Source organism: Meriones unguiculatus, chromosome 3 (assembly GCF_030254825.1).
Source record: "Meriones unguiculatus strain TT.TT164.6M chromosome 3, Bangor_MerUng_6.1, whole genome shotgun sequence".
In the NCBI taxonomy this organism is placed as follows: Eukaryota; Metazoa; Chordata; class Mammalia; order Rodentia; family Muridae; genus Meriones; species Meriones unguiculatus.
The window spans coordinates 69,326,738-69,336,916 of NC_083351.1; the positions used below are offsets into that span (position 1 = coordinate 69,326,738).

Consider the following 10,179-nt stretch of genomic DNA (forward strand, 5'->3'; position numbering starts at 1 on the left):
GGAAATGTTTCATGTTTGAACTGCAGTGAAGTACGGCTCCTGTTTCACCACCTGAACCTATGGCAACTCATACACATTCCTCTGTCTATAACTGCCAAAGGTTTGGGTTTATGTCACTTCAGTTCCATTCAAGCACTGAAAAGGTTCTCATGGAGTCTGGGGTGTGCCCAGTGAAAAGATGGGGACTTTTTCATTATCCACAGACCTCTCTCTACCTGCTTTGCAAAAATTATAATGGAGTAACTATTTTTAAAGCTTATTTTTCAATTCATAAGAAAAAGACATTTATTTTCAATCAAATGGATGATGTCTCCCTCTTATCCCTTATTCCTTAATGTTTGCTTGAATTTTTTTTTTCTTACCTATACCTACTTCCTAATTATTTAGTTATTTTTCCTGCTCAGGTCCCTTCATTTGTACTTTGGAGTTTTTCTCATGTAAATTTGTATAATGGAAAATATTGTTCAGTTTGGATAGAAAGCATGGAGAATTAAATAAAAAAGATAGCTGAAAATCAAATTGAAGAAATTTATTTCTGTGTAAAGTTATTTAAAAACTGTATTATAAAAAAGCTCCCCTCCCCCCCAAAAAAGTGCTATGTAATTGATGTGAATATGCGAATACTGCTATAATAAAGATTGACTGCATGGAGAAACCGTAAGATTCTTTTTCTAGCACTGACAGCCAGTAAGAGTAGTCACTGGCTGTTAACAGTCATTTCCAGGCTAAACACTGCAATAATTCTGATTGCTGCTTGATGGGTAGAAGTTAAAGTTGGCCAGATTCCTGCATGGTCTAGCCACCTTGAGAGTTTCAGTGAAGACCCTCAAATATTTAACAGTTTTGTGACCTTATACATCTTTGGTTTAAAGTGACCATTCTCGAGGTAACCACACGGTTTAAAGTCTAATTTGAAATTTTGAAGCAAAATGATGTGTAGAAGTCATCTCAGAACTGGGGTGGGGGGGGAACAAACAAACAAACAAACACATATCTGGCCTGTGCTATAATTTGCTATTCATTCCCATTATGTTACCATCGAACAAATGCTACACTTAAATGTTTCTTTGGGACCCTCTGCTACTTAAATGCTTTCTCACATTCTATACAGCCATGTAGAAGGCATTTCTTTGAGCAGGTTGGGAGTTTTCAACATGGAAATGAGGATTCCAACACTTTTAAAGAAAAGAATATAAAGTTAGCTGTTAAGCAACTCTTTGCTTGTAAAGAAAAGAACTAGTGGAATTATCCTGCTTAAACTCCATGTTGTAGACTATATTCTAAGCAGCTTTACTGACCTAAGGAGTGCGTGGATACAGGCCTTTGTATTGATTAAGCTGGTTCCCCTCACACAGAGGGGAAGACACAGCCCCATGGACATGCTCCCAGTGCCACAGGTGGGACTGCTGTGGCTGCCAGTGAAAAGTAGCTGTTCCACTTGTTTTAGCCTCTGCTGCTACGGTGATCTCTGTGGCAAGGCAGTAGATAACTGTTATAGGAAACCCTGTTATGCTACAAGTTGGTCAGGGATACTTAATGACAAACCCAAGTTTACAACCATTACCATCTAGTCCCATCCTCCCTCAAGCAGAACCGGATGTCCCTTTAGACCTTGGTGAGTCATCTTCCTAAACTCACTTTCTGTAGACCCTACTTAGCAAAGCTAAACCACCTTTGGTGGTTTAAATAGGGATGGTCTCCACAGACAGTGTTTGAATGCTTGGCCCTTAAGGAGTGGCACTATTAGGGGTGGCGATGTTAGAGGAAGTGTGTCACTCTGGGGTCGGGCTTTGAGGTCTATGCAGAAGCAACACTCATGAGGCACACTCCGTCTCCTGCTGCCTGCGGGTCAAGATGCAGAACTCTCAGCTCCTCCAGCACCATATTTGCTTGTACACTGCCGTGTTCCCCACCCTGATGATAGTGGATTAAACCACTGAAACTAAGCCAGCCCCAATGAAATATAATTGCCTTGGGGCTGGAGAGATGGCTCAGCGGTTAAGAGCACTGACTGTTCTTCCAGGGGTCCTGAGTTCTATGCCCAGCAGCCACATGGTGGCTCACAACCATCTATAATGAGATCTGGTGCCCTCTTCTGACCTGCTGGCATATGTACATGCAGAATACTGTATAAATAATAAATCTTTTTTAAAAAATTGCCTTGGTCATGGTGTCCCTTCACAGCAATGGAAACCCTAAGACACTACCTTAGAATGTCATCCAATGGACTTCGTTCACAGCTCTGAGCAAATGTGATTACTGACTTATCACCTGTCTTGTCATTTTCTTCTTAAAGTCAAAACAAAATCCTCTAAAAACAAAATCCTGAGCTAGGTCTCACTCTGTATCCCAGGCTGTCTCCAACAATCCTCTGGCCTCACTCTCCACAGGCTAAAATTACAGGTGTGCAACCCCCTGTCCCCAACCTCTAATCAAGGCCAAAGCCGTCAAACACCTAATGAGTAGTCCTCAAGCTACCAGACTTTTCTCTGTGGATGGAGGAAAATTCTTTGTCATAATTGATAGGATACCACACAAAGTGGAAATGTATTTTGGAGCAAATTTTTGGGAAAAATAGAAAATCTTATCCTTATTCCCATTACTAAGAAATTCCTAGTCAGGTGTGGGTTGAGTCCTACAAGAGGCCATAAAAAAGTCTACAAGAGATGGCAACAATGGACTCTGCTTACCCTTAACCTAACAATCAAGCTACAGCAGCTATATGGTCATATCACCTGTGAACCAACATGTGACTAAGGCATGAGCTAAGTAGGAGAGATGGTACTTATATTATGTATAAGCTTTGGAGTCACACATACCCTAACCACTCACCAGTGTGTGATGCTAAGCAAGAAACTTTCTCCTTGTTCCTTGGTAGCCTCAAAGAAAGAGCAACTAACTACATCATAGGGAGCCCAAGAGGATCAGCTGAAAGGGCACAAACAATTTAGCTCAGCAAGCAGTTAAAAGAGAATAGGAAATGAAGGACAGTGGTCATCAGAAAATTTTTGGCAAGCCATTTTAATTTACAACTTCAAATATGAAGTCTGATTTCTTGAAACATCTCACCTTGCTCCTGTAGGAAAAGAAAATCAAGTTAAGAACTACTACATTTACTAGTCCAAATCCATAATCTTGCTTAGCTAATTATTCAAGCATTTTTTGAGCCCTGAGTAGCCTTTCTATTCCATTCATCTTCACATTTGAACAGTAAGAGTAGGTCATGCTTTTGCAGCTACATACCATAAACTACTGTAACTCACCACTATGTTCCAGAAACAAGCACAGACTGGTTTTTGTTGGCTTGGTTTTCTTTTTTGAGACAGTTTCTGTGTGTAGCCCTGACTGTCCTGGAACTCAGTCTGCAGACCCTCTGCCTCCCAGTGGCTGCTGGACCACCCAGCTGTTTTCTGAAGCAGGATCTTATCTAGCTCAGGCTGGCCCCAACTCCCTCAGTGTTGTCTGATCCTCTTGTTTCCACCTCCCAAGTGCTGGAATTACAAGAATGGACCAACAAGCCAGGCCTTTCTGTTTGTTGCACTTTATTTTGTGCTGGCAGCTGAACCCAGGGCCCTGCCTGAGCAGAATTCACCTCTTATTCCATGGGTGGATAGCACCCAAAAACTGTAACCTAACTTTAAAAATACTTTTTCTTTTTAATATACAATGAAAAGAAAGAAAATAATAAAAGATGGCACAGGCTAGCAAATGTGAACACAGCTAGGCAGAAATGGACAATGTGCTTCGTGCTGTTAGGATATGCTTAAGGCCATAAAGAGTTTAAAACAAGTCAGAATTTAAAAATAAGACCTTAGCCAGGCACAGTGGCACATGCCTGAAATCTCAGCACTCAGGAGGCAGAGAGGCAGGTGGATCTCTGTAAGTTCGAGGACAGCCTAGTCTACAAAGCGAGTCCAAGACAGCCAAGGCTACACTGAGAAAACCTGTCTCAAAAAACCAAAAAAAAAAAAAAAAACCACCAAAATAAAATAAAGCTGGGCGGTGGTGCCACATGCCTTTAATCCCAGCACTTGGGAGGCAGAGGGATCTCTGTGAGCTCAAGGCCAGCTTGGTCTACAGGGTGAACTCCAGGGCAGCCAGGCTGTTAAACAGAGAAACCCTGTCCTCAAAAAATAAAAATAGATAAATATAATCAAGACCTTAGTGTGTGAAGAGATGGCTCCGCAGTCAAGAGCACTGGCTGCTCTTCTAGACCTAGGTGCAATTCCCAGCATCCACATAACTAACTGTACTCCAGTCCCAGAGCATCTGGCTCCCTCATATAGACGACATACATGCAGGGAAAACATCACTGCACATAAAAATAAGTGAATCTTTAAAAAAAAAAAAAGACTTTAGGGCAAACCTACTTGTTGTACTTGTTTACACTTTTAGTCTTCATCATCAGGAGGGATGCCCAATTCTTCATCTGTCCACTTTGAAGGATCTGGATATGGAAAGTGACCCTGTGACAATCGATCAGAAAAAAAGTCAAGAGTCCATACTCATAAATGCAGCTAATAAAGAAGTTTCAAAATAGATCTTGAAAGAAGAATGAACAATGTAATTACTATAGCCAGCACCTGCCATACATAGATGAGAACTGCTCATCCCTTAACCATTCAGTAATCCAAACCCATTCCCATCTACTTGTTACATACAATGGCTTCATTTTTTTTGAGGTAGAAACCTAAGCCATTAAGTATGTTTATGATGGAGTGGAGGAAGAATTGGAGGCCACAGATGTCATATCTACTTATCTCCACAATATCTCACTGCGTTAGCAAAGCAAATGTTTACAAAAACAAACAAAAAAAAAAAAAAAAACAACTTCACTCCTGCTGTGAGATTTGGGAGCCTCAAGTGGAGGCAGTCTCCTCAGTCCTGACCTAGAGACTTATCTGTACTGCCTACAGCCTAATACACCTGACCTATAATGAAATAGACTGTCCCAGCAGGAAATGTGCAGCCAAGCAGCAAGAACACAGAGAAAATGCTAAGAGGATAGAAGAAGAGCACCCTAACAGCTCTGACCTGTAAAACCTTATGTACTGTTTTTGTTTACATTTCCTTTTTAATGCACAGCACATCCTGGACGGTCAGAGGACCGTCAGTTTGTGGGAGTCTGTTCTCTTTGCAGTTCCAGGGATGGAGCTCAGGTTGTCACGCTTGACCAAAGTGCTTTTACTTGCTGAACCATATTGCCAGCTGAAGACTGGAGTCCTAGGGGACTCTTGTTAGACACATGCTCAACCATCAACCTCAAGATTTCAAAGTCTTAAGGAGGTAATTTCTTAGAAAACAAGAGTCTATGTAAATGTGACAAGCAAAAGAATAACAGAAAGTCACCAATAATTCGCCTTCTCAAGACAAATTCACTTCTATCTAGTACACCCAAATCTGGTTGCTCTAGGCCTCAGGACAGACTAGAGAATGTTAAAAGAACTTAATGCTGGCTGTGGTGGTGCCTGCTTAGTGCTTAAAAGGCAGGGATAGGAGGACTGGAAATTAAGGGCCACTCCTACCTATATGGAAAGTGAGGACAGCCTGGGCTACATAATACCTATCTGAAACAAAAAAATTAAGTGTGAAACAACCCACAAATGAAGACAAATGTAACTTAATGATCATAAAAGAAATATTTCTAGTCCCACTTTTCCACATGGCAACCTAATATGAACCACAAATCACAGATCCCCGAAATGTACATCGTGTATGTAGATCCAAAAGTGACAAGCTTCCTGAGGTATCAACAATACGGTGTTAAGGGGATATAACTGGACACAGGCTAAGCTACCCATGCATCTCCCCTTCTCTGCTCTCAAAGCAGGACTAGACCATTCTTCTGTACTTACCAGCACAGAATCCGAGTCATGCCAAAAGCGCCAGAGAATCCAGAACCACATGAGTGAGCTTAAGAATTCGCCCTGGATCACCTGGGAGCGGGTAAGTTGGGGGAACTCCCTGTACCGTGGCTGAATATGCACATCACCGCCAGCACTAGGAGACAAAGCAATACAGAAAATGGCTTCTTACTCTATTTTCAGAGTAGGAAGTCATCTCAACTTGCAGTAGCATCCTTAAAACTCCTCTCCACCAAAATACAGACTGGCAGGCTCCCACTTCCTTTACATGCTGGTTTTTCATTTAGCTAGCTTTAAACACAGAAGAAAACTGGTCGAATAGACAAGAGGCCAATGTATCATTTTATTTAGTGAATAGTCACCATTCTGTACCAGAAATATTAGTGATGATTACGGAGTGCTGCCCCAGAAGTTTTATCTGAGTGTCTGTGAACTTACTCTGCTCAGGCAGTGTGCATCCTGGGCCCTCGTACAGTCTTTATCCAAAGGCTATCTTACAGAAACTAAGCACTGTAGCACAGTCTAGTTTCTCATTTGGACGGAAAGGGAACTTGGGAGTATCTTTTTTGAAACTCTAGTACCCTTGAACAAAGCAAAGAGCTTCAACAATAAGACTGAATAAAAGGAGCTGGTGTCGCCAGGCAGTGGTGGCCTTTAATACCAACACTTGTGTGGCAGGTGGATCTCAGTTTGAGGCCAGCCTGGTCTATAAAGGTGAGTCCAGGAGAGCCAAGGCTCCACACAAAGAAACCCTGTCTCCAGAAAAAAAAAAAAAAAAATTTAGCCGTTTATTGGCAAATTGTGGCCTACACTCTGTAAGGGCTATACTTATTCAACTGGGACTCTGATAAGTATAGGTACGAGTTGACTCTGATTTAAATGATAAAATTTATACTTAATGAGGATATTTATATGACCTATTCAGCAACAAAACATACGCCAATACGCAGCATCAGATATAAAAAATATTAGAGTGTGCCTATATAAAATATGGTCTACAATTTCAGCCCAGCATAGCAAAAATTTCCTATAGGTTCATATAAACTTTGTAAACAGCACTATTCCTATGGTTCTTCCCTACCTCTGCCTTCTTTTTCTCCTAGTAGAACACCAAGAGTCTTGCTCTATCTCTCTCTACCTCATTCCCTTGAGATGGAATCTCCCACTGAACCCGGGGTTGGGATGGGGGCTGGGACGGTGTCTGTCGAGAGGGGAGAGAGGGAGAGGGAAAGGGGGAGAGAGAGAGAGAGAGAGAGAGAGAAGAAAAAGGAGGAAGAAAGAAAGAGAAAGAAAGAAGACAGACAGACCAAACTGAGACCGAGTCTTAAAATTTTCCGGTGGCGAGAAGGAAAAAATGAGTAAGAAACAGCCTCCAATTTAGGCCTTAAAGTGCCAGATTTAAACACCGGCGTGGGGGCCCGTGTCTTTGATCCCAGTACTACTCCGGAGGCAAAGGCAGGAAGGATTTCTATGAGTTCGAGGCCAGTATGATCTAAAGTTCTACGCTAGTCAAGGCTACATAGTGAGGCTCCAAAAAAGTATCAAAATTTAAAAGTAAAATAACAAACTTAACCACCTAAAGGTCTCCCGTGGGTGCCCAGGTCAATTAGGGGATTCCTCTGCCCTCCCAGGCACTCCCTGACCCGAACCATCTAAAACACTCGTCTCAAAAGCCATCTCCAACCGTCTCCAAGCGCTCCTGGCGTCCACTCGCCAGCATGGGAAGACTCAGCAAGGGAACTGTGCGCTGCTGGGTTCTCATCACTCAGGTCCTAGTTTACGCCTCTCTCTGGCCTTCCTGCGCTATCCCATCACCTCCACCCCACTGATCCGGCTAAAGCCACCGGCTCGGACCAGGGGGACTACAATATCCAGCATGCCTGCCCCCTGCGGCAGCGTACTGCTCACGCACCCGCCCGGGCGCCTGCCTCAAGGAGACGGCGTCCGAACAGCACGGCTGGCTGTTCGAGCCGGCCGAGCCCCTGGCTCCCACTCGACACTCACTGACGGACTCCACCGTCTCCAATCGCCCGCGCGCGGCAGCCCCGGAGCAGGCGGCCTCCGACGCGACCGAAAGGTGCCAGCCGCGTCAGTGCAGACATAGTAACCCTGTGCACTGAGAGCGCGTCCCCAGCTCGCCTACCCCGATGCGTCACTTCCCCGAGTCCCGCCCCGTGACGTCACTGCGCTGCGTCTCTGCCGGGGCCGATGGTAGGCCCCAAGGGACAGGTTCTGGCTGCTTGGCGGACTTTGGAGGCCCCCGAGCTAACGAGCAGATAGGCCGTCCTTCGCGAGGACCTCAGGCTGTCTCGTGATGCAGCCTGGCAAGGTGCTTCTGGCCGACCTTGCTGCCGCTCCCCGCTTTAGCTCCTGTAGGCGGTGCTTTCATGCTTGTTTCTGCCGCTGCGGGTCCTGTGTTAACGGCCTAAGTCCTTTCTGAACCATGCGATGCTAACCGGCAGCCGGAATGTTAAATCTCAGTTAGTGGACCAGTGGAGTCAGAATCACCTGAGGAACCCAACGCTGTATACTCAGAAAAGTAGGGCCAGGAATATGGGTGAAAGTTCCTAAGGCCTTGATCCTTAGCCAGCACCGGGTTCTTAGTTTTGTCTCTTGGTGTCGATATTATTGTAATAAGCAAGGACGAGGAGAAGAGGGCAGCAGGGTTAAGACGAGTGACCTCCAAGATGCCAGCAAATCTGAGAACTGACCTCAGTCATAATAATGTACTCGCAGTGGGATCAGTAGCACAAACACATTTCGAACAATGTGTAGATGCACGTAGACCCACAGATGCGCTCAGCCTTCTTTTGCTGGGCTGGGGAACATGAGTTTTCGAGCTCATTCCCATAAACAAGACATGCATTTCTGTTCTGAGTTACCAAGTCTATATAGGATAGCTTGCTGTCGTCTGAGTAACTTTAATTCTTTCACTTTGCTTTTCCTTCAAGAAACAAAGGATCCCCTTGCTATTAAAATAATCCTTCCTCAGCCTGTTTTATTCTCGAAATATTGCCTCTGTCCAAACCTGGATAGACTGCAAACCTCTGGGACTCACTCCTAACAACCCCAAATTGTTGCGGTTGTGAGAAATGGGATTTTTCTATAAAAGGTGGCCAGCATATACACCAATACTCCAAAACTCTTCACCTTGTAAAATTGTTATTAAAATCTTTTCATCGTCTGGAAAACCTGCTTACATAAAGGGAAATTGATAACAGAGAGCTACTGACCCCTTCCCTCCTTCCTTTCCATCTACTAGGAATTCTCCAACCATGGCAGAATGTGAGGTTGATCTCTCGCCAACAGAATGAAACACAGTCCTCACCTGTGTTAGAATAGCAAGTGTGCTTCCTGCCCAAGCGTGCTTGCAAGGCCGGTTTGGGTTTCAGCACACTTTCTTAACAAAGAAGCATTGTCTTGCCCGGTTACTTTCACTATGCTCTGGAGGGTTTGTGTGTGTGTGTGTGTGTGTGTGTGATGCTGACAATACTGTTTCCAGCAAGATCTTCCCTGGTACATTATGGTTTGGGTTTGTCTTCAGAACATTACAGTATTAGCCTATCAATCCTACACTTTGGAAAATTGCTATGGTGATTTCATGTTCAAGAGTCAAGTACTTACCAAGGACAGTACCTGAATTTAGTGACTTGGAAACATCAAACATGACTAATAACTTGCCTTCTGTGCCAACTTACAGAACTCTTTGCCCTTGTATGTAACAGGAAACCTGTCGTAGGAGTTAAACCCAAACAGAACTAATGATTTCGAGATGAATGAATAAATTTGACTTTCCCACAAAGCCTCAAAATGTTGGTTTGTTTTGGTTTCTGGTTGGTGAGCCGAGGTAAGACCTAGCCTGAGAATATAAACAATGATGTTAAAATTTGTTATCAACGTTGTGTTTGTGTGAACACATGTACCATGACATGCATGTGGAGGTCAGAGAACAGCTCTGAGCAGTTGATTCTCTTCTTCCACCATGTGGGATACAGGCTTACGTTATTTTTATTATTATTATTTCTGTGTGTGTGCTGTTCTCCGCATACACGTGGTCAGAGGAAATCTGCTGGAGCTGGTTCTCCCTTGTCATGTGGGTCCCAGGGATTGAACTTGGGTCAGCAAACATGGCTGCATACACCTTTACTCACTCAACCTGCTCGGCTACTTCCCTGGCTTTACTGACAAGAAAGAGTCTTTAGCTTTACGGAACCTGCAACCGCTGAACTTCTGTTAACATCAGAAGGAGTAACACCCTTCCTTGGTGCCCTGTGCAGAAACTATCACACAGCATGTAAATTGTTGTTAAGTCTAA

General features: G+C 43.9%; 1 protein-coding gene across 2 annotated transcripts; it reads right to left on the reverse strand.

Moving 5' to 3' along the window:
• Positions 1-3,005: 3,005 nt before the first annotated feature.
• Ndufb2 (NADH:ubiquinone oxidoreductase subunit B2) lies at positions 3,006-8,040 on the reverse strand. Of its 2 annotated transcripts, none has more exons than XM_060380148.1 (4): positions 7,869-8,040; positions 5,856-6,000; positions 4,374-4,466; positions 3,006-3,076 (listed from the first exon to the last, which is right to left on the reverse strand). In XM_060380148.1, the coding sequence occupies exons 1-3, from the start codon at positions 7,964-7,966 to the stop codon at positions 4,392-4,394; spliced, it is 318 nt and encodes a 105-aa protein (XP_060236131.1). In that variant the 5' UTR covers positions 7,967-8,040; the 3' UTR covers positions 3,006-3,076; positions 4,374-4,391. The 2 variants fall into 2 exon arrangements, with proteins under 2 accessions (XP_060236131.1, XP_021487828.1); XM_021632153.2 differs by having other exon boundaries at positions 4,371-4,466.
• Between the last annotated feature and the right edge of the window lie 2,139 nt (positions 8,041-10,179).